We start from the raw sequence: 25,117 nt of genomic DNA, 5'->3' as shown, positions 1-25,117 counted from the left end.
CACTTCGATAATCAATAGTTTGCATTAAATAAGCTGTAGTCAGAGAATCCGTAAAGAAATCAAAGTCTGTTGAAACATCATCTGTGCTTTCCAGAGACTTGTACAGCACTGGCGAAGCTGTATCAGACTGACACGAGTCGGTCGAAAAAAAGTCCTGCACAGACATGTCCATAACTTGCGGGGAATCGCAATTGTCCAGACTGCCACATCGGTTGCATATTATTGTTCCCTTGCAGCTGACTGACTGGAAACATCTTTTAGACTTCTTTCCATAAAGCTGTTAGAAAACATTTCAAAAGTGTGCATATCGTTATCATTACAGGACTGCCCAGATCTGACAGGTCGTTTTGAAAAGTGTTCGACTCTCCATTTTCAACGCCCAATCTGCCATGACTCAGTCCACAAATGGAAGCGTTCTCGTCGCTCTGTGCACCACTATCGTCCCCGACAGTTGTCTTGCTTAGCTCCCCGTTGATGTATTTAGTCTGGGTCTGGCGTTTGTGTTTCATCCGTCGGTTCTGGAACCATACTTTGACCTGGCGTTCCGTAAGGTCGAGCAGCGCGGCTATTTCCACACGGCGTGGACGGCAAAGGTATTTGTTGTATGTGGAGTTCTTTCTCCAGCTCTAAAAGCTGTGTGTTTGTGTATGCTGTTCTCAGGCGGCGCGAACCTCCTTCACTAGACAAACCGCCCTCGGGAAGCTCGGGTGAGCCTGAAAAAAATTAGTCCACAAAGGAACACACGAACACTTATGTTGCTTAGTCAAACATAGGACATAGGAGCATGACAACACCTAGTATTTGTCTATCGCAACGTTAATGTAATCTTAACTGTAAATAGCGATAACACAAACTGATGAACTAAAAAGTATTGTAAGGAAAAAAAACAACAATAAAAAACTGTTGTCTGCGAACAGCCTCACCGTGTATGCGTGATACCGTCTACTATCTTCTAATGAATGGCTGAGTGGTCCCTTCCGCCACAAGAGTAATCTATCATTCTCCGTTACACGTCAGACATCAGAAAGATCTTATTGATTTGAATTAAGCTACAGAGTCAAAAAAATTTAAAAATACAGAATAATATGACGGCAATGCTCATATTTTCTCTCGGACCTTTAATGGCCTTAATTCTTCTCATCTGTCTTCGCTTAGGTTTTCCTAAAACTCACCTTTTGGAGAGAAGCAAATGACTCCCGCTGTAGAATTCAAGAAGCCGGTCGGTGTGAGAGGACAGTATCTCTTGTTAGTCTTCTTTTCGCGCATCCACGGGTATTCCTGGGTCAGAGATTTGGCTTGTAGTGGGCTACCCCCATCTACGCTGTGCCGGGGCCCTGCATGGCGTGGCTGAGTCCCGAGACTCAAGCTTGGGATGGTGTGCTCGAAAGGAGGTAGGATAAGAGGGTGAGGGTTCGTGAGCGCTGAGTTTTTGATTGATGACTTCTGAAATGAGTCGTCAACAGGGGGGAAAGAAGTAAGGCACTCCGCGAGCGTTGGCCGACTATTGATGAAACCCGGCTCATGCTCAAACTCGAAATTTATTGTAGCCTAAACCTGTTGTCTCACGCCCCAAGTCAAGAGCGCATAGGGAAAGTTAGGCTTGTTGAAGTTTACGAGTTTTCGCTCTCAATTAAAATAAGCAGCCTATGTGGAGAAAAAAGACATTCAAATTATTTTGTAATATGCCCGTGTGTGCACCGCTTACTATTGACAATATTCATTCAAAAGGAGACCTGATTGAAATTGGACGAAAAAGACATGTCACACGATTCCCTTTACCCAATTGCGATTTGGGGTTTATTCAAAAGGATTCAGCTTGAAAGATCGATCCGTAGAACTTCTTCGAGCAGCTCCTTTCTTAACAGGCCTGTCAACTGCTGTTTGTATGTACATCGGAGTCACTGTGTTCGCTAAAGGCATTGGCCCTGAAGCTTCATTGTCAATCTCAAAACCGGCGGCTGGTGCATATACGAGTTAGAACCTCCCTTTTGCCCCTGCTGTACAGGCACGTGCATACTCTGTGTAAAGGTAATGGTAATAAATAATGTGAGGGAATCAGTTTTGCTCCAGTACATTTGCCAAATAAGTTAGCCTGCTGACAGAGAAGTTTCTTTAATCTATCTCATTTTGACTTGAAAATACAGCTGTTTTAGCCTAGCCCCTCGTGCCATTAATATGGCACATAAATACATCGAAATCACATATCCCCTCCCCCACACGCAAATCTATTGACGTAACTTTCCGCCTATCGATTCTTAAGATACACCGGTTAGACAAAAACGTACAGCTCCACTTACAGAACACTTTGTAAGGTCATCAACAATGGTAGATAATTGCAATGAAAGATATCATAAAATACATTATTATTCTATCAAGCTCTATTATTATTATTATTTTTTTTTTACAAAATAACGCGCAAGATAAAATGCAAATTCGAAGTCTGCTATATTTAACTATGAAGGATACACCCTCACTCGCTCTCTCTTTGATAGGGACCTATACGTCGTTCTCAGTAAATATTTGAAGTAAAAGGCTTCCTGATACCAGATGTTTTCAACTGGAAGCTTTGTTTCCGAGCATACTCGCAATGTTTGAACAGTGTGGATTAGAGTAAGTAAAAACCTTAATTTCACATAAAACGTCACCTGTGCTCTATCTTGTTAATATGACAACACTTTACCTCTACTCTAACTTGTTTCCTAATTTAACTGCTTAATGATGGTTCAGTTGGGAAGTCGCTTTGGTTAAATCAATGAATGTAAAATGTAAACATAAGCTAAGTTATTTTTTAAATTAAACAATTGACGTTCAATATAGATCTTTTGGATTATGATTAAACTAAAAGTAGTTTAGTTACATTGTTGTTTCATTCTACACAGGGAGGGGATTTTGTGTCTACTAACATTTTAAAAGTTTTTTTTTCTTGTCCGATTGTTTACACGTAAGGGAAACTAGTACTTTGGTTTGTAGTTTCAGTGCTAAACAAAAAACAAAGAGTAAAAAAACACTAAACAAAGAGTTCTAGAAGCATGCACGCGATCAATCTTACTTGCCAAAAGGTCTGACAGCCTCATGCCCCCACGACACATTCAAACCTTCTAACTACGAGGAACAAATCCTGGTAGAACGAGCTGGGAAAAGCTCGTTCTACGAGGAGTAGAGAGATTTGCCTGTTTCTCTTGCGCAAAAACACAAACTAAAAGTGACCTGGCATTTTCAGATTTACATACAAGGATCAGTAATTTGCTGTAGATGAGTAAGTAGTTTCTTTCATATTAGCCTAATTTGACAAATGAAAGAACGTTAATTTCGTTGCAGCGTAGTGTTATACAGCGCATATCTGGAGTAGCCAAGAAAAGAGGTTACTTTGTGGGAGGTGGCACCCATTCAAAGTCGGTGAAAACATGGCCCTGTTTTTTTTTTCAATTGTAACCCATAACCACATATTGGGTTAAAATGTCCATTAACTTTGTCTCAAGCAGCTCCTGCTAACATTATGGACATTTTACAGGAAACTAAGTCCAAGTAGCCTATTGTATTTATTTATAACAGTAAGACTGCAGTAATGTAATTTGATAAATAAGGCTAAATATGCTAAATAGGCTATAGACTAGTGAAAAAGGTATTTTGTTTTAAATTATATTTGCTTTTCTTTTACTAACAATTCTCCTTGCAGTGTACTACACAACCAGGTTAATCATAGGCATTTAATCTAACGTCATTTCATGTAAAGTGAAATTATGAAACAACGTTGATATTAAAGAATGAGTCTCTAAATTTAGACTTAAAATAGTTAAGAATTATGTGTTAATCTCGAGTACTATTACTAATGACAATAACACAATTTGGAGTTAAATTACGAGAATTTTGCATTGATTTGTTTTTTTTGTGTGATGTGTTTTCTTTCTCTATTGCTTATGTTGCATCTATCTTTTATGCATTGCAGTGTTGTTGGTCTAAACGAGGGCTGGTCTTGAGCATTTCAGAGTTTTAAAGCATTTTTTTCTCCCACAGGCACTGCTGGAGGCCTGTAGGAGACTGTCACGACAATGGATGGGATTTCTTGCACATTTCACAAACTGCAAGACTGCAGGAAATGACGGTGTACCACGCATACTCGGTACATCCATCAGTATTAGGTTGTCTCTCCCTATTTCCAAATGTCTTTCAGTCATTTTAATAATATATAAGTTTCTTTTCATTTTGCTTATTTTGAATCAAAGAGCGACGTGCACGGAGCAAATTATCCGCTTATTGTTATATTGCTGATTTTCTGATGCTTTTTATTGTGTAACACCTCTACTAAGCAAATACATAAGTCAATTAGTGTCTTTTATTTCTTCAGAAGTGGAGCAGCATGGAATGTATGACATCAAAAAAAAAAAAAAGTTCAAACTAATAAAAAGCTTCTGATCGTTGTCTCTTTCGACTGTTTAAGCAACACATGATTAACATTCGCACACATCGATTAATATTCGAACACATTGACCTTTGATAAAACAGTTTTGCCTGTTAGCACTTGTTTCAGCACTGACATGACTGGGAGAATCGCAGTATCTGGATTCCTTTTATCCATTATCTGGAGGTTTTGGGCTAAATAACACAATCTACTGTCCATGGAAACAAATAAATACATTTGAAAGACCTATAAGACACGAGCTCACGCTGTATAAGACTGTTGGATAAAAAATTGTGTTGTTCATATGCATCCTTCCTCAAGTGCAAAATGCAAAACAGAAAATAAAACGTGGACTGAGGAGAATTTTGAAGACTTAAAATTCACATTAAAAAATGTTCTAATATGTTTTCTCATACCCTGTTTCAGATTTCATCAAAACAATACAGTATACATATTCCCATGATGCCATGACATTTGAGCTTTGAGGAACTTTAATTTCCTTTTCTATGTATTAAGTAAAACCAACAACAAGGTCGTTTAACCTGAGGCTACGTCAGGAAACTAATATGAACCAAATATACGCAGCTGTAGGTGGCGGAAAACGCAGTTAGACGGGGAGCGCAGATGTGTGCCGAAGACTGGGACAGACATACATTGTATCGGCACTATAGATGCGTCAATTTGGGCGCTTCCTGAATTCTTCCCTGAGAATAGTGCGGTGTAAGGTCTGTGAATGTGCATGGATTTGGTTCGCACGTTCCTTGCTGATGGCTGTTTCCCATGGTGATAGCGCCGTTGTAGTCTATATTGCCTTGAGGTGGATGCGGTAGATGTGTCAGGCCAAATACCGAGGCCCCCATCCCCACTAAAGAATCCGAGTAGGATCCACCACCACTTACATAAATCGGGCTACCCTGCACTTGCGTCCCGTAATTGTTGTTGCCTTGCAGATGATGCGTGTCGTATTCCGGTGTGGCTGTGCTAGTCCCCGGATACCGCTTCTGAGGAGGCGGGCAGTTATTCAGAGGATGTGGATATGACGTAGGAAGGCTGTAAGCATTAGGCTGGGGTTTGCTGTATGATGCTGGAGATGGTGAGTCGTAGGGCACGCTGTTAACCAGAGAATGCATTGAACTTAAATATGCACTCCCACTCCCTCCTCCGCCACCAGATGACAGGACAACGGGACTGTGAGGAGACTGTGCTCCAGGAGAGGGCATCATTCCTAGTCCCTTCTGGTCCTTTTTGTACTTCATCCTGCGATTCTGAAACCATATTTTAATCTGCCTTTCCGTCAAATTGAGCAGATTTGCCATTTCCACTCGTCGCGGGCGGCAGAGGTAACGGTTGAAGTGGAATTCTTTCTCCAGTTCTACTAGTTGAGCAGACGTGTATGCAGTACGAGCTCGCTTGTAGGCGGCCGAACAGGGGGGACTCTTGTCTCCAGCGCAGCTCTCTACTGTAGGAGGACAAAAAAGTAAACGAAAAGCGTTATTGCGCATGTCCCAGTATGAACGTCACTGTACAATATTCATCGTGCAATACTGTACACCAAAAAAGTACACCACCATGTATTGTGCCATTCTACATCATTTTAAGCATTATATGGTAATAATATCATGCTATCCCTGTTAAAACAAGCACATTATAACTATCAAAAACATAATAACTGACTTCTTCTCATTAGTTTATACAAAAATATGTATGTCTAGAAAGAAGATGTCCCGGAAGTGGGGCAGAGGGAGGATGCAATCAGAAGACAACTGTACTGTTTTTCCACATCAGTAGGCCTACTCAGAGGTGGCGTTTCACATAACCATAAAAAAATACCATGGCACATTAATAAGAACTGAAATATAGAAAGAAAATATAGAAAAGGAATAAGCGTTTCTCTTTTAATAATTAAACACTGCGTCGTCAGAGTTGGTATGTGGCTTTATCAGACACTTGCACTTAACATTTTATGAAAATCAAGCTCAAATGGAGTTAACAGTGTTTTTGACCAGGGAGATCTGTGTTTTGTCTGTCATTACAACGGCAGCATCTGAAGTGCATCGCATTATACATTTTCATCAACTTACAGGTTATTGTAGCTTTATGGGCGCTTAGTTTTTCTTGTCATTTTTCTGGTCAAAATCTCATTATATAGACGATGAAGCGCTATATGCGCGCACTTGCACAGGATATTTAAAACGTTCAAAAGTACTATATTGATTACAACTAGACGGCAAAAGCTAAGACTCTTCTCTGCTCTTCAAATAGACAAAAATCTTTAGCCTTTACAGTGTTTTAGTGAAGAAAACGCTGTACTTATTCAAACATTAGTTACTTATTATTTACCCTTGCATTGCGAACAAGCCGAGATCCGACTCCAGGCTGCGCGCGCAGCGCAGCATTTGGTTCTGATTGGAGGCGGGGCAGTTGTCAGTTTTGCTGACAGTTTGAGGATCAATAGTTACAAAGTTTAGTGACAAGCTCTTTTGAATGATTTTCATTGGTTAAATATTTGTAAAAACCTCAAACAGACATAAGGAAGATCAATAGCAGTGATTTAAAACAATAATAACGAAATATAATAGAAAGTTTGGATAATTTTCAGGCACACCTGACTGGGCTAGGCTATGGCGACTGCCATACTCTGCCATACAGAAACGCCGCCCCTGGGCCTACTACCAAATAATTACCAAATAAAATAGCTGACTATGCATGAAACTATGTAACTGTGAAGCAGATAGGCAGGGGTATTTATTGGGGGTGTCATCGGTGCACAGCACAGCCTTTGGTAAACTTGGAATTTAAACATCAAACCGGTCCGATATTTATGTTTAAGTAGGATGATGTTTAAGTAGGATGGTGCTTTTGGAGGTAATCGGACAGGTTTGATGTTTAAATTCCGAATGTGGTTTACATGTGGTCCAATGTGGTATCATAAATAAACAGTAAATAGCAATGGAAAGGCAATACAGGCTAAATTACAAATTCCATGCAGCATATAGGCTAGATGCCTGTTTATATATTTTTATGACATTTATGTTTTTAGCAGAATCTTTTTTACCAAAGCAACAACACACTGCACAAATCATTTTAACGAATAAATAAAAATAATTCCATGTGAATACTAACTCCATAGGCTAGCTATAAGATTAGACGCGTTGTGGCTCGTATTCATTTATATCTTATATTTTATTTTATAAAATAAGTATATTTAGGCTATTTAATTATAGTGTTACAATGTGGTTGATGTAATCACCTGAAATGGTGCTACAGGATTTCTGCTTTGTGTTCTGACGGGATTCCTTCATCCACGGAAAAATTTGTTTTCTTGTGCCTGGCGTTGGGGATGCGTGCCCTGGGTTCTTGGCGGTGGTATCACTGCTCGGAATTTGGTTCAGGGAACTGGGGGAAGATGGTCCGGAATGGGCAGTAGGGGGCTGGTTGTTGTCGGGGATGTCTGGTACTGGGGCTTGTGTCCCGTTACTCCGTTGGCAGCCCTCTGAGATTTCACTGGGTTTGTGCAGAGCTGCAGAGCCACCAGGGGACTGCAGGGAGCAGGCCGGTCGATGGTACTCACTTTCCACATGAAGGGCCTGGAGATATTGCTGCTGATTGGCATCATAACCTAAACCGTTTGCGCTTTGATAGGGGAAGCCACTGTAAATTGCCGAGCCGTCGCAATAGGTCGCTTTTTGCATCTCGCCGTTTCCCAATGTTTATTTCACTTTCTGACAAGGTCCTGACACCTTCGTAGAAGAACATTGGCTCAATGTAGTCACGTGACACCTCTTCGCCAATGGGCTCTACGGGTGAACCTACGGTGAGAGAAGATACCGTGAGCGGGTGAAATAAGGCCTATCCATCTTACTTTTCAAAGCTCAGTTGACAATGTGGCGAGACTGGGAGAGCCGGTCACCACTTACCTTATGGTCAATTGCAACAATAGACAACATAACTGAGAACACGATGGCCGCTTAAAGTATTTAATTTAAACATACAATCAAAATACGCTATAGCTAAAATAATCTATACCTTAACATGTTTAAAAAACAATAGACAACACAAAATCAATATAAAAACAACTGCGTTGTTGTAAATAGGCAGTGTGAACTGAATTAAAGCATTATGGCTACAAACAAGCAACAATCATTGTCGTGAATTTATGCAACTTTCATTTTCATTGTCAGAACAGCTTCTTCTAATACCTTCTTTAAATATATTTTTTTTCTATTCTAAACAAAGGTCATTATTCGCGTCTGATTTTAGTTCTTAAGGTGATAAGGTGTTTATGATATTTTGGTCTACATAAATACAAGCCCCTGCGTGTATTGTTTGGGTTTGAAAGTTGTTGTAGCAGGAAACCTGAAAAACCGGGCAGAAGCGCGTCTCCAAACCACGCCATATTTCTTCCTCGCCAACCCAAAATAAAGGATAATGGTAACTGGCACCAGTGGATGCATGAGGGGTCACCAAGCTGAGAATGCGATATTGCCACGGCCCGGGACTGGCGCAGAGCGCGGAAATAACCACTGAAACGTATTTTCCTCTCTTAAGTAATATTTGATAGTATTGATAAATACCCTGTTAAATATATCCCACCAGTCCACATGCTTTTATATACTATACTTAAAAACAAAACGAAGACAGGATCACAAAAAAGAAAATCAAAAGAATCATGCATTACTTGGAGCGCACAATAAAATATATGGAAAGCAGTCTATTTCAGGAATAACAGCGATAATAATAAATAATAATAAAAACAATCATTTTAAAATTATTTATAACAAATACAGATATAACAGTGCTAAATTCAGGCCCAAATAGCATACTGAGAGCACATAATTGCATAAAACTAAACCAAGAGGCCTCTTCAATTTCTAGACGACCCATCCATGCTTGACTTCCACTAACTCACTCTCTGGCACTAACATATACATGGAAAGCTAAAAGAAAAGACACTAAAGCCACAAAGCAGGAGACCCAGCTGCTGCACGGGAGGAATCTGGCTTGACTGTGAGTGAGTGAGTGTGCGTATGTGCGAGTATGAACTCTCCCTGAACCGAGATTTCAGTCGCGCGGTCATAAATCACAAACTCGCAATTTAACAGCCATGCGAGAACTCTGCCTCAGTCCCGCTTACCTTCCTCTCTGACGAGCAGCGCGCAGCACGGCGCGAGCTTCTCTCATTCAGCGGCAGAAATCGATCAAACATCGGTCCAGGGTAAAGCTAAATCGGAAAGACAACAATGCCGGAGCTGCACTTGCAGGAGTCATGGGACGTATCGGCACTCGGTCGCGCTCGAGGACTTAAATTCCTTCCTTCTGTCTTTTTCTTTTTTGACGTAGATCAGTAATAACGAAAGTTATCTCCTGCGCCTTGGTTGTAGAGATTAAGCACCTTCACACATAGCCACATATTACATACTACTAAATGAATGCCTCTGTACTCAGACCTATACTAAATGCCACCATGGGCTGCGCTCTAGTGAGTCTTTCGTGTACCACTAACGTGCACAAACTAGTACGTTAACACATACTCATGCACACCCCAGTGAACTCCCTCGAAACAGAGCGTCACCGTAGACAAGAAAAATTATGCAAATGAAGCGCCTTCTCAAGCACAGAAAGCAGTTCCACTCTCATGTGAACACAGTCAGGACAATATACATACAACTTTATAAAATCTATAAATTTATATTTACGCAAAGAACTAGATTATATAGGCTATTAGAAGTTTTGTGTTAAACAAATATAAACTCGATTGTTACTAAACAACTCAAAACTGAAATACAGATACTATTGGCCTGAAAGGACTGAATTACTTAGGCCTAAATTAATTACAAATCATTTTAGGAGATTATTAATCGCAGCAGCAGCAATAAAAAAACAACACAGCAGGCCTATACTGCTATTGCGACTATACTAGGCTACTACTAATAATATAGTGCAATATTTTAATAAACTCCATCCATTTAAAAAATAATTGGTCATAAAGCCTGAGCTAAAGACTATCGGCAATAAAGTAAAGGATGCTTTTTCGCTACACAGAAAAAGATTATAGAACTCCCGGACCTCCAAAGTAGCAGGATGAAAAAGGGACCCGCGGGCTGAGGACAGGAGGTTATGGATCAAACTATTCTGCATACGAATGAATTACTCGCATCAGCTTGTGTATTTTCTCGGTCAAACTAGAAGATTTATATCCTTACGCAACACGGCAGTACACACAGAGGCAGATTCCTGTTCTCGCGCTGCCCACTGGATTTCAGATTACCAAAGATAAAGAGAAACGAGCGGGCGGCGTGGGTTGGTGAGTGGGATTTTAAAAGTCCTTGCGTATGCTATTTTTTGACAATTTCAGCATTTTGGACATTTACGCAATTGTTTCCTTTTTTCTTTCATTAAAACGATGACTAAGAGATTTCATTTATAGCGCGGAAACTGCTAGGTGAAAAGTAGATTAAATGTCTGGAAATTTTAGTAAAACATTCCAAATAGCATATATAGAGCTGAAGTTACTGCGATTTAACTTCTTATATTAGATATATTGCAGCACAGTGTGCATTAACCTGCAATTAATCTGCATTAAACCGCCTAAAACCGTTACAAGACATTTCTCACGTTAGCTCCTAAGCGTTGATCCAACAGACTCCCTCATAATGACAAATTGCACCCCAGAAACATGGAAAGGAATAAATTATGGGTCTTCAATTTTCATATAGCCTAAGTGTGTGTGTATGGGTGCATGTAGCATGTGTAAGCCTCTGCATAAATTAAATGATAGTAAATAATATATATAGCAAGACATGGCAGTGGTGTAATGTAATAGAAGGCTCACCTTAAGCAAAACGCAGTCTCTCGTAGGCTTAGTGATGTGGCACATTCATTTATTTGGAGATCTACGGCAAGAAAATAAAGTATTATCATTTTATGTTTCAATAGCCAGGAGAAATGTAGACAGTAGACAGTAATTATGTCAATGTCTCTTAACTGAACAATTCAATAAGTGACCTCTAAACTCTAAATAAAAATAAATAAACACACTTCTGTATGTTTGTCACTCATTTGTCTTTTTTATTTTAAATGTGTATTTAATTTAAAGTTACCACATCAAATACTTTGAATTTTCCTTTTGTTTTTATTACAAATGTCTTACACAATTTTCCTTGTAAATCCATTGCACTCATTACAAATGGTTACTTATTTGAACTCTAACTTGTATCTAACACCAACACAGTGATAAACTGACATCAATAAAAAAAAAATTATTAAGCCTACTGAAAACGACTTGGTATAATGTATCCTTAAGCTTTGAACAAACGAATATTAACATAATCAACAGACGAAAGCTCGACATCTTTAATACTCAACCCAGGCTTTAGAGAAATATATCAGTATTAAAATCCTTAGCTTACGACTCTTTGCTTCGCTAATGTAATTAATTACACTACTAATAGGCCTAAATGCATATAATAATTAATAGGTGGAGGAACCCTAAAAATAACAGCGCAAATAAATCAAATTAACGGATGTATTTTTACAGTTAAAGATACAAAATATTGGCGCATGTGTGAAAATAAGAATGTATCATCAGGAATATCATAAGGAATAAAACACTCGGGCAAATGTATCGAGTTCTCCTCCATTTTGTTTCCTTTCTAGAGAATTTAGATCGAATAGTCATTAGCTCTCAAGCAGCGGCCGCCCTAAGTCCCCCAGCCCATAAATCAAGACTGGAGCGTCTTGACCTCGTGCGGTAGCGTGCTTCTGGATGATACTCCTTATATTATATACTCGTTTCCCATGCGAGCCTCCGCAACAAACGGGCCGCCACTGCTCTGTTGAGTTTTATTTGCTGTCTTGTGATTTATTCTTTCTGGGAAAACCCAGTTTACACACCGTCTACAACCTAGAGGGTTTACAGCCACACACAAGTGTTACCGATTTGAGACTACGTGCAATACAAAGACATCATTAATCATTCACACAGTTCAAAAAATGAAAATGTTTGGATAAACATAAATACTTCAATTCTACTCCGACAAAAAAATGATCTGAGTCATATTTTCGTGTGAGAAAATATTTTTTGGGCTATAGACAAATTTTGAAAAGTTTGAAATGTTTTTAGAAAGTAGATTAAATTTACTCCATGAAGTCAATAAATTGTATTTATTTATTTTACATTATTTTTTTTTTACATTACAGACTAGGTCATGATCAAAAAATACAGCATTTGTTCTTCGGGTTTCGCGGATCTTTATGACTTATCACAGAAAACACCTATATAAAAACTCAGTCTAAATTTCTGTAATTTTGTAAAACAATATTAGATTTGCAAAGTGTTGCTTAAAGCAATGTAGCATTTATGTAAATGGACGTAACAAATATTTTTTTTATTTACGTGTTTAATGGTTGTTTCACTGCTGTTAGGTGAAGAATAAAAGTTGACTGACGAATATGCTCCAAGTTAAGTTTATTTTAATGATCTTAAGTTCGACTCTCCCGTGTGTTCATCCGCCATTCTACGGTAACTGACCTTCTCTTTGAGCCGAAAAACTCACTATAGAAGTGAACAATCAGCGGAAATACCTCAAAATAAAATCCATCCTCATGGTGTGCAGGGCTTTCTGTCTTTTTCTGTGTAGAAAAACATATCCGTTCATGACAGCTGTATAACATCATCCGCAAAACGAACCAGGGTCTGTCGTTCTTTTTAATTTTTTCAATCTCTATCTCTCCGGCTTTTCAGCAAGTCCACAATGACCCAACCCCACTTTAGTGAAGTAGGCTAGCGCTATCAGCACAGCAGCAGACCGGGGTTCGCATGCCATCCACCCCCTTCATCATAATATCGCAACCATATTATGCGCCCCACTCACGTGACCAAGTGTCTATTAAAAAGGAAACCTTTTTTGAACTGTGAATCATTAATAGAGACTGCTGTTAGTCCCATTTGAGGAGGATCACAAAGATGGAAAAGATGGAAGTAGTGTGTTCGAAATACTTCTTCGCAGTTTAAAATTTCATTCTTATTTTTGAGCCTTTTTTAACCAGAAAAAAATAGCACATCACAGATTAGTAGAACGTTGTGGGAAAATATGATGTTTTGCGGATAAGTGGGATGTATCCCACATATAAAGGATGCCACAAGTAATTTGGACCTCTTAACACTAATATTCTTCTTGTGTGCCAGTGTTATAGGAAACAAATGCATTGGCAATAGAACAATACCTGGCGTTCTGATTTATTAAAATTATATTAATAAAAAAAAAAAAATCTGAATTTCCTTGATTTTTCCCCATCTAGCATTATCTCTTAGAAATATACCATTCAAATACTTGCTACCAACTATATATATTCAAATCTAATAGCCTATATGTTACTAAAAGAGCTCGTGCGCAAGGTGGCCCTCTCTCGGTGATTACGGTGTATCAGTCAAACAAGACTCAATGGAAGTTCTTGTTATCAGCGGACCTACCAAGCATATGATCTTTTTGACCTTAGAATATGCTCGTGTCACTGCAAATGATAAATGTGCATATGTAACAGTGTATGTGTAGAAGGTACTATTTTAGACATCATAACATTTAGTTACAAGAGTCACAGGAGCTGAAGCTACAGTTCTGACATCTATATAGAGCAGTGATCTATCAAGTCTACCTCAACAAACAAAAGAAAGAAGACCCGTCCCGAAAGGGGCCTTCTCTTTACCACCATTTGGTGCTTGTTTTCCGGCAGCAGAGTGTTTAGGCTGAAAGCTCATCCAACAGACGTGGTGAAGCCCTGTAGATAATTAATCACCTCAACCAGGACCGCTTCTCCCCCTTACAGCAATGCTTTGTTCTTTCCAAAGCCACAATTTGAAGGAGTACACAATTAAAAAAAAAAAAAAAAACAATAAAATAAGTTTTTAACATGAGCTGAACTGTTTTTATTTTATTTCCATACTCATGCAAAGAACTCTTGGACAATGGCCAGCGTTGCCCGCTTTTTGAGTGAACAGTGCCAAAGCGACCCATTATACATTTTCATTCTGACATGGAGTGTGATGTGCTGTGTGCTTTATCAAGTGTGACTTATGAAAGTCAGATATTTAAAAGAGTAAACATGTTTCAAAACCCCTTTAGTCATACTTGTGTTGTTCAGAACTTTTTGTTATTCACCTGTTTGCTATAACTAGAAACAGCCCTGGGGTGTTGCGAGACGCAACGTGAACCTGCCTAGGGTCCCTGGGGTCTGTCTGTTTGCTTCTCAAACATTTCAGCATGCCTCCTAAACTGACCCGAGCACAAAGTTCATTAAGAACGCTTTTACACCGTATTCGGGACCAGGACAGTGCATAACGGGTGCAAATAATCCCCGTCTTTTTATGTAATTTTGATAACATCACTTATTTTTTATTTAATTAATTGGCATTACATTAGTGACTGCAGACCAGCATAAACGTATTTCAACCATTTCGTTTTTATTTCTTAACAAAGTGGCCTGCTGCTTTTCAAGAAGCCAACAGACAGGGCTGTATTTTCACTCTAAATGGTTGGTGGAGTTTCGCCAGGGGCAGAACAAATCTGTTCTCAATGCTGAGATTTGGAGCTCTCGAAGCAAGCTAAGTTTACTACAACACGCAGACGAAGATGATTATTTTCCTTAGATTTACAGTGATCATCATCAAAGCTAATAATGATGTACAGCTCAACGAAGTTTGACGATGATGCCAGTGGAACGGAAATGATCTTTGACTGTTTAATAGTTCTGCACATGAGTTCGGATAACGTTTGTTGGATGTGAATTAAATAAAAATTGAAGTAAAAAATATTTTTTGTAGCCTGTGTTTTAATGGTGGAAACAGGTGACTGAGTAAGGAGATTTAGTAGCTTATGAACATCTAGAACTTATTATTGTTATTATTATTGTTGTTGTTGTTGTTATCATTACTACTTTCTTGTTGTCATTTACAATTGCCTCATAATTGAGATTTTCAAGAGTGGAAAAGTAGCCTACACAACCACTGTGCATACATCTAAAAGTAGGCTACAGTAATTCACTTTTTAACGTTTGTATATAAACCGACATTTGACACTTAAAAAAATAAATTAAAAAAATCTGAATTATTCAGAGAAAATTCCCTATGTTGTTGGATAACGGTAATGAGAAAACGGGTTCACATCAATACAAACAACATCTGTATATAACCTGTACTTTGAACATGTGCTATATAGATTTCTATATCCAACAACCAAAATTTTAGATTTTAAAAAGCTTAGATTACTTACGTCAAACCCTCTTTTTGAAGACTGACCGGAAGAGGAGCAGCTGGTCGGTTCTGAGAGGTCTCGCTAAATCGACGGTCAACTGCAAAATGAAAAATCCGACCGAACCTCCTGTGTCTATTTCTAACCAAGAGGTATCTATTATTTAATATGGTCATGTGAGCCAGTCAATTAAAATTTAAGCACGGTAGATTGAGAGGTGTGGTGCTGGTGTCATGATGGAAGTTTAAATTTCCTGTCTGTCAAGATCTGAATCAATGATATGTGACTATCTTAGTGGCTGCGGTTTAAGTTTTTTTTTCTCTCGAAATCTAATTATTTAAAAAACGGTCACCAAAACTGATTTCAAATTCCACAAAGTCGTAAACAGACCAGATACTCTTTAAGATCCAATGCTATTGTTGTATCTGAGCAATAACTGCTATTCTTGGGGAAAGTTAGTCTAAATGAAAACAAAAATATTAGTGCACTTTAGATTACTGAATTGCATCCTTACATTATTATCGACCATTGATTTCTTCTACCTGTTTAAATAGTCAATTTCGCAGCTTATGTTCTCTATAATAAATAATTTAGATGCGTTTTTAAAAGAGTTGTTGAAGTGCAAATAATTTAGCCGATTTGAACATTTAGTTTATATTTCATATCAAATTAGTCGTGTGAAAGTTATGCGTAAACATAGAGTACGGTTTTGTTCTCCCTCTAAATTTTAAAATACAGGCCTTATTCAAGTTCCACTACTGCCCCATGCGTTCGAGGAATAAATAGACCATGGTCTGGAGGGTGCTGAATATGGCGAGGTCAGAGGTTAAGGGGTCGTACACAGTGCTTCAGTTTGATGATTGGACAGCTCGTTTGTGTCCTCTGCTTGACCCCAACAGTAGTTTACACTACTAAGTAGCCTACTGTCCGTCTTTAATTTATTTCAATAGACTTCTATTGGGGAAAGAGTTAATTATATTTGTTGTTTAAATAGCCTATATTTAGATTTTGGAAAGGTACTGCACAAGAGAAATAGCTACAGTTTAGATTACATTTACAATGGACGTAAATTCAATTAAGTAGAGTATAGATTGTCCTGAGAAAACAAAGAGGGTGGCGCAAACGAGGTCTATATGTACTAAAATTATTATAATTTCAAGAATGGCTCAAAGTGTTTAATATCAATGTATGTGATTTTGTCACAATAGCCTACAATAGCTTGGATATTTAGAAATAAATACTGCAGTATTTAAGTTAAATATGCAATATTTCAGCGAACTATCAGGTATTTTGTAACGCTGTATCATAATTAACTTCATCTTAAAGGAACAGTAATATATAGCCTAACCGCTATGCGCGCTTTAATTATTTTACCAAAAGGATAATCAAGTGGAATAAATAAAAACTAAACGTCACAAGACTAAGGGCAATATAACTTGGTTTGTGAAGTGAAGCGTTTTTATAGGTTATGTTATAATACCTTGAAATATCAAATAAGCAAACTTAAACCGTTGGCCTAAATAGCATTGGCAATTTACGCAATACAAATTTCGGAGGCAAGCTTTTAATCTAATAGCGACTATTTAGAGTTTTTGTTATTAGTTATCAATATAGCCTACGTTGGAATAAAACAGTAACATGATTCAGTAAACAGCTAAATTACACAAACTACATTAGTCCTGTGGATTAAACTAAATAGATAATACACAATAAAGTCATTTTTTTTATTTTCACGGGAAGCCTACAATTACTTGCATATGGCTTACTAAAACAACTTAACATCATTCACCAATATACAAATAACCAAATACACGAATATTCACAGCTTTGATGACGTAAATACACTTAACAACACTCTAAAGTATGGGACTAAGACAAATAAGATAACTACTCCAGGAAGATTGTTCCTATACTTGTGCCTTCAAGTTAAAATGTCAATTTGTACACGCGTAACTAGCGCAGATCTTCACAAACAAGACTCGGTATGTCTCGGTTAAAGACAGAAAACGTAACGATCCATTGTCCAAGTTAAAGTACATTCTACTATTGTTCCTTTAAGAGAGAGAGAGAGAGGAACTATTTTTACAGGAAGGATGTGATTTCCAGCTCAAATTATAGCGGAGGAAGAGGTTGGGAAGGCGAGGTTAAGTTGTCTCATCGGACACTGAATAAAAAGTGACCCTGTGAAGTCCGATCTTAATACTGCTATGTGTTCTTCTTTCTTGTTCAGTTCCGTTTGTGCCGATTTGCTTCTAGCACTATAGGTTCGAGGAACAAGGCGTAGGAAGCAGTGTTTGCTGCTGCTGAGTGGCGTCCGTTTTCACGTGATGGTCGGAGGGAGCAGAGCTCGAGGAACGGATCTTTGTATTAGGCAGCTTGTGGTCTTTCTTCCATTTCATGCGGCGGTTCTGAAACCAGATTTTCACCTGACGCTCAGAAAGACACATAGTGTGCGCTATCTCCACTCGTCGACGTCGAGTCAGATATCGGTTAAAGTGGAACTCTTTCTCAAGCTCAAGAGCCTGCTGGCGCGTGTAGGCGGTGCGAGACCTCTTGGGCACTCCTCCAGAGTAGCTGGCGGTCACTAAACACACAAACACATAACCAAGCAGGTGTTATTGACATTCTCAGGTATTGGTGAGATGTCGGATAATTAGTACACTTACTAAACATTTTGAAGAGTACTAAATGAGTAGAGTATGAAACAATGGATATGCGTCGTTCTTCGACCACAGCATTCCATTCACACGCAGTAGCCTATTGATGTAACTAATTTGGTAGCACTACAAAATGGAAAATAACTAAATTAAAAGGACTGTTTGGCGCTAACTTGGTAAACGATAAACTTTCTTTTGAGACATACGAAACAAACGCAAATGGGCAGGGTGGAACATGGAGGGAAATAAAATTTGCGAGAACTCGTAATCACCGGGACTTCATCTCGATGGCAGTAAATCCTCTAAATGAGCAATTACAACAGGGTATGTTCCCCACATGCCTTACGACGAACGCCCTCCACAGGGCTCCTAGAGCTTTTATTGCCCGTGCACATTACTTACCGGTATTAATATGGACTTTTTTCATCCAGGGATACACCACCGGCTCTTTACCCTTCTCTGCGCCTGGGAGAGCCTCTGACACGAGGCTACAATCCTTGTTCGCAGTTGAACCAGCACAGCTCTCTGTGGTGAGGCGGGGTCCATGATTCTGCGGAACGGATTGAGGTTGCGCGTGATGACGGTCGGTGAAATCGTTGAGGCCGTTGGTTGACACATTACCGTAATCATAGCTCGGCTCTTGGTAGTTTGATCGCGGGTATGATGCCTCCTCGTGATGGGGGAAGCCCGCGTCTTTCGGCCGCTCATAATAATCAGAGGACACGGGCATGTATCCATTCTGCTGATATTCCTCGCAGGGTGGGAAAGAAGGTTCGATGTAATTTGAATTGATCAAGTAGGAACTCATGATCATTAATTTGAAAAGTGCAACAATTCTAATTTTTATCGTGCTGTCGTTTTTCTGATCTCTCCAAAACCCACCTACTCCTCTGTCAAATGTACAAAGTTGGTCGGTCACGTGAGAAATGCGACCAATCAGCGCCTCCTGTGGGCATCGTGTAAACAAGCACCAATAGCAGGCCATGCAGGCATCAGCACAGCAAAAAATGTGTTCGAGCGGTCAATGCGTCTGTTTTTGTTATCGAATCAAAATATATCAGAAATAAATTCGATATAGTTACCATGCATTGCATAGAAAACGAAACAGCTGACTGAATGTACAAGATGTATGTTAAAATGCATTATACAGTGAAAAACAATTGAGGGCAATAGAGAACATAATTTATTACGAAAGCATCCCCTTCTAGTGTTAATGCCCTTTCTCATGATAAATGTACAAAATATCTCGTTTGTTTGTGAACCACGACCTGCAGTTTTGAACCCTTCAGGGACTTTAACATTTCTATAGGTTCCTCAAAAGAACCTTCAAGAAGGCCCAAGACCACTTTAACAAAAGCAACTATATCACTATACTCAGTGACTACCTGTTAATGAACAGCACAAAGACTACTTCCAAACCAGCAACCGCATCAAGCAATAATTTCACACGTCTTTTGTAACAACAAACACAATGAATAGACTTAGCTTTGGGGGTTCCAGCACTGGCATCGTCAAAGAAATATTACGAAAGACCATCAGTTTGACGATTTGCTCGTGGCCCAATTGTGTGTGGTCAAGAACAACGAGAGGATGCTACATGAGCCTTTTAGTTGCACACATTTGCATCTTTCGATTTTTATATTTTGAATTGTTATTAGTACTGAATTAATAATACAAATCTAACACGTCTTCAGCAAAAGCAAAAATACATAAAATGTTATGTCTAAGTGTCTAAATAAAGAAACGTGGCTTTCCTTATTGCCTCATATTGTCTCCATAATGAAATATGTTAGCTTTTACGTTTTATATTTTTTAACTGTCCAGTTAAACTGAACTGGACATCTTGTCACCTTTCATGTATTGCACAGTGGCTTAGATCCACTGTATTTCGTCTTCTACTCTAACAAGAGTAGACCAAAACTTACTCAGAATTTGTATTCAGGACGTATTGAACTATCACATGTAGTATATAGGCAACCACTTATTGTTTATTACAGTTGGCTTTTTTTTTAGTTTACTGCAACACATAGCACGGTTAATTCAATTATATCCGTATTGATATTGCTTAAATGGTAATGAAAATGATTTACATCCATTATAATAAAGACGGCAATGTCATGTTTATGATCTTGAAATATCTCTATGAAACATCCAAAAAATGTCAAGCCAGTACACTTTTTTCAACCATTTCTCGTTTTCTGGGAAATGCACAACACAGACAGACTCAGTTCCATAAAGTTACCATATTCCTTTTAGACTTAAATAGCAGTGTTTATATGGACACTAAAATATAACTCAGAAGGCCTACCTTGTGTAAGTTCGTGAGCAAAATATTATCCCTGACCCCGAAGCTTATATGCCAGGCCCAGATAAACCACAATAATGACACATCCTTTGCGCGACAGCGCGAAAGACAGTAATGTTTCTTTATCCTTAACATTTCCATAGTGATTCAACAGCCACCCTGAACTGAAAACTCCTGTATCCGCGAGCTTCAAGTTAGTATGTGAGCCTCATGCGGTTCCCTTCCGAACCGCTCTGGCTACCTTTCTTTAATAGCTACACAGAGATAACTTCAGTTTGACCTCTCAGTGACTCAATGTCCATTTCGCCTCTTATTAATCTTGTTCATTGACAGTCTTTGTTAAACAACAAGGCGTGCCCTCTGAAAAGGTGACATTTTCATATTTGTTAGACGCAGTGACCTTGCGTTTACCCCGGCCTTGGACTTCGTTGATCCCCTCAGGGAACAGAGTCCTTCTGGAGGTCGGCACTCGGCATATATATATATATATACCTTATACCTTTATATATATATATATATATATTAAGGTATAAGGTATGGCACATTCATTATTCATTTTATTTTCTAGTTTATTATAACAACATATTTATTACTACTCGTACCACAACAAGCCAAGGCTTTAGTTTTCTGAGGCCCATAATAAAATTATACCATGTCGTCTGTTATTCATTATATACTTCTCTCTCCTTTGTGTACAAAACTGGAGGGCTAAAATTAAACACGTTGCAATATTTACATATTTAAAACAAGTAAAACTAACAATTCATCTCAGGATCAGATGACAGAAAACTCTGATTATATATATTTTAAAAGTCGCATCTAAAAGTCTTCTTCATCGATATTACATCGATAAAACATAAATAGGGAGACTGGTGCTAGCTGTCACATTTTTATTCCACGTATATTACTCAGGATATTAAAAGTCATTTGAATGAAAGAAAATGAGAATGAGAAACAATAAATTGGCTATAAAGAGCCTTAAACATTAAACCAACTGTTAAATGCAACACGAAAACTGTAAAAGGTAACAAAGGCTACATGTCGCCAGTATTGCATAAAATCAATCTGATTACACAACTTAAAACATACGCGGCAACCTGCACCACCGACCTGTGCTTTTATTATTTACTTTTTTTAAAATACCCTTGTTATGAAAACCTGCTTTTACTACATAACTGGCTTAAGTTTAATTTAACCTAGAGTAGTCTTATTGTGTTAAATTGACCCAACTGCTTTTACAAAATATATGATATTTCGCTTTAAATTGAGGATGTAATTTTAAGATAAATATTCCAAATTACTGTTCATTTGAACCATTCATTTTTTTCTGAAACCAACATATAAAATCAAAATCATTTCAAATCGCAAGCATTTCTGTAATTGGACTTTTGACACAAAATCTTATGATTACAGAGATAGCCTACAGCCGTTGTGTTTCCCAGTATAAAATCTCCGGTCTCTTATGAAAAGCAATACAGCCATATTAAGTCATCGCGTTTTCTGTAAACTCGTGAATTAAACGAATATACAACATTGTTACATATACAACATCATTTGACAAAATTATTCGAAATGACTTACATTGAACAAATTTTGTCGACACAAATGTGTGATATTCAGATTTAATTTGTTGTTTAACTTTTCTGTATTGCAAAATTATGATTTTTTTTCCGGAAAGTGTCATTTCCCCAAAATGTAGGCCTATGCATTCTTTAAAAAAAATAAATATGAAAATAAATACTAAACAGAAATAAACAGTTAGGATATCCAATAAAAAGATGTCAATTTGAACATTTATTATTTAAAAAATTTGAGGCCTGTATTCGCAAAAAAATAAAAATAATAATAATAAATAAACAAATACTAAATAAAATAGAATTTAATAATATATTCATATTATATATCCGATGATTCTTCGCTTGTCTAAAACGAGATTTGTCCAAAAGTGATGAGTAGGCTATTACATAAAATTATTTGTAAGACAATTTCAAATTATTTTACTACAAATCGTCTCAATGCCGTCTCGGCATCGTTTAGTCCTGATTTACCGGTAAATAATGCTCACAGCATATTCTCCTTTTATAGTTTTTTCTTTTCTGTTGTCTTTTATTTTCTTCTGTTAAAATTAACGAATGTTTAGTTTTCAAGATGCTACAACATAAAAATCTACTCTTCAGAACTATATGCTAACAAAGAAATGTTAATTGCGGAAATATTATCAATCCTAAATGCAAATGTCCTGTCGAATTTATGGTCATCAAATGGGATTTATTCAAAGGAAATTCACCAATCAAACCCCTTAATAAAACCTGAATACTCAATCTCTGGCACAGGCGGAGGAGGTAGTCTCTTGGGGATGCTAACCCAGGGTCACCCAGTTTGCAGAGTTCATCGCGAGGTTAGACCAGAAATCACGGGATTCACAGCTATTCCATCTTTTGTGCCATTATAAAAGTGGCACTGCGCTCTACAAGAACAGATGACAGCTACTTGTTCTGCTGTAAACTTTTGACCCTGGCCCTCCCCCTACCTTTACAATTTCACTCTCTCTCTCTCAGACAAACAAGCACAAATAAACAGATGGACACAAACAAGCATTCGAGCTCATCAGCTTTCTTTCTCCCTTTTTCTCTCTCTTTCATTCTTTTCTAAGCTATTGTTTTCCCCATACATCTTTTATAACTTCCATTTATCATGACCACTAATATTAGGCCAAAACTATTAATATGTTATCAAACAACCTTTATATCTCCAGACAGCTTGGCCTGCTGTAGCCATCAATTTCGTTGATATCCATGCTGCACCCAGATTTGTAAACCATTTCTATTCTACCGAGAGTCCCTTTAATTAAAGGTGTATGCGGGAGTTATTATTCTTTTTCTTTCTGTCTTTTCTATCCTTATAGGGAGAAGGGGCGCCAATGCGGGTGACACTGAACTTGGCCAAAAGCGAGCTCTGCTGGTGGTTTACGGCGTGTGCACATTCATCTTCCTGCCGACGCTGACCTCACGGTGAACCAGGAGCGAAGACATTTTTCTTCAGTCCCTCTCTCTCCTTCAGTGTCTATCGAATTCTGTCTATCTCCCACTCGCTCTCACACTTCACTTTAAGTATGCGGATGTTATATGCGCATTTCCTCAAATAAGGCAAGCAAAAACATCTTTGTATTTTGCATTAGCGTTTTAATTTTTCCTGATACTACGTTTTGTGTGCCTTAAAGATAAAACAAAACAGCTGTTGGTTGTGATAACTAAGTGTTGCTGAGCAGTAGTGGTGCCTCCAGTCCCAAAATAGCCAGTTGGTCAAAATGTTCCGAAATATTAACTAATTATATCCTATATATTGAGGGTATAAAATAATTTTAACAGAGGGAATAAATTTTTTTTTGCATATGGAATTAGATAGATAGATAGATAGATAGATAGATAGATAGATAGATAGATAGATAGATAGATAGATAGATAGATAGATAGATAGATAGATAGATAGATAGATAGATAGATAGATAGATAGATAGATAGTCTTCCTATCCTCTCTCTGAAAACTTTTAGGTAATTCTGGCAGGGGGGGTATTTTTTTGCATCAGCGTCTACTAGAAAAACTGACAAAAATAATCGAAAACATCTTTAGAAGTCGTTATTTAATGCATGGATACAAAGGGCAGTGAACGTTAGCCTACAGTATAGGAAGGAAGCAATTACAGTCAGAGAGCAATGCCCCCTATACCACCCATCTGCCGGACAAGCAGGTCTTCACAGTACAAGTCCCAATTAACGCAGTTGGAACTTGAGTGCGTTTAAGTTCTGCTCGTTGTTTCACTGAGGGCCTTAAGAAAATTTTGTCTCTCAATAGCAGCGAAAACCCGAAACAAACAAACTCGAACTTACCAAGAGCTGACCCTCGTCCACCCGAGGGAAACCGGTCGACTTGTTTCCAGTCCATAGCAATCTGGTTTGTCAGAAGCAGTTGTAGATGCAGTCAAGGAACACCTCTACGGTCTGCGGAGAAAGAGAACGAAGCTCCACGTCAGTGCGATTAAACTTTATATGCGATATAGTGTCGACTCCCCAAAACCATAAAACTGACTTTAATTGCCACCACGTGACTGTTTTATGGCCAGTGAGCCTATCTGCCGTCTCACTCCGGGCGAATTTTACGATCTAATTCGTGAACCAAACATCATTATTTATCTTACCCGCCAATGACACGGATCCAGAATGGTAAAGGGTCTAGTAAAATTTGCCGCTCAAAACCCTGTCCTTATTTCCAAAGAAGAGAAGCGTGTGAGACACTGGGCGTGGACGCACAGACATGTTGAGAAGTTGGCAAGGGGGACCATAAGTGCCCTTTCCACATCAGGTGAGTAAAGTAGTGATTATATTGCGTCTCATACGTGCTGAACCACTCAAACAAACTTTTACAGAAATTAGGAAATTGTTAGCTATCTACATTCTAAACAATGTCTTGGATAACATTTTATCCAAGTTTCCCAAAGTGGAATAGCCTATGG

The 25,117-nt window shown here is 38.3% G+C and overlaps 2 protein-coding genes and 1 pseudogene across 6 annotated transcripts; all 3 read right to left on the bottom strand.

The window, feature by feature from the left end:
* Positions 1-142: 142 nt before the first annotated feature.
* Positions 143-3,074, bottom strand: LOC306885797 (homeobox protein Hox-A2a-like; annotated as a pseudogene). The gene is made up of 3 exons: positions 3,054-3,074; positions 1,173-1,548; positions 143-713 (listed from the first exon to the last, which is right to left on the bottom strand). The product of its transcript is annotated as a homeobox protein Hox-A2a-like (transcript).
* Positions 3,075-3,888: 814 nt separating this feature from the next.
* LOC306884926 (homeobox protein Hox-A3a-like) lies at positions 3,889-24,581 on the bottom strand. 4 transcript variants are annotated; one of them, XM_079441175.1, is made up of 4 exons: positions 12,983-13,231; positions 11,232-11,292; positions 7,650-8,208; positions 3,889-5,858 (listed from the first exon to the last, which is right to left on the bottom strand). In XM_079441175.1, exons 3-4 carry the CDS (start codon positions 8,089-8,091, stop codon positions 5,065-5,067), a joined length of 1,236 nt encoding a protein of 411 aa, XP_079297301.1. In that variant the 5' UTR covers positions 8,092-8,208; positions 11,232-11,292; positions 12,983-13,231; the 3' UTR covers positions 3,889-5,064. The 4 variants fall into 4 exon arrangements, with proteins under 4 accessions (XP_079297301.1, XP_079297304.1, XP_079297302.1 ...); XM_079441178.1 differs by lacking the exon at positions 12,983-13,231 and adding an exon at positions 24,495-24,581 and having other exon boundaries at positions 3,895-5,858; XM_079441176.1 differs by having other exon boundaries at positions 3,895-5,858; positions 12,930-13,189.
* LOC306884927 (homeobox protein Hox-A4a-like) lies at positions 17,350-19,188 on the bottom strand. Its single transcript, XM_079441179.1, has 2 exons — positions 18,705-19,188; positions 17,350-18,229 (listed from the first exon to the last, which is right to left on the bottom strand). The coding sequence occupies exons 1-2, from the start codon at positions 19,114-19,116 to the stop codon at positions 17,904-17,906; spliced, it is 738 nt and encodes a 245-aa protein (XP_079297305.1). The 5' UTR covers positions 19,117-19,188; the 3' UTR covers positions 17,350-17,903.
* Positions 24,582-25,117: the final 536 nt, after the last annotated feature.

The sequence above is a fragment of the Barbus barbus genome (assembly GCF_936440315.1).
Source record: "Barbus barbus genome assembly, chromosome: 19".
NCBI lineage: Eukaryota > Metazoa > Chordata > Actinopteri > Cypriniformes > Cyprinidae > Barbus > Barbus barbus.
The sequence above is the reverse complement of the archived record's forward strand: the minus strand, read 5'-3'. Positions and strand labels throughout refer to the sequence as shown.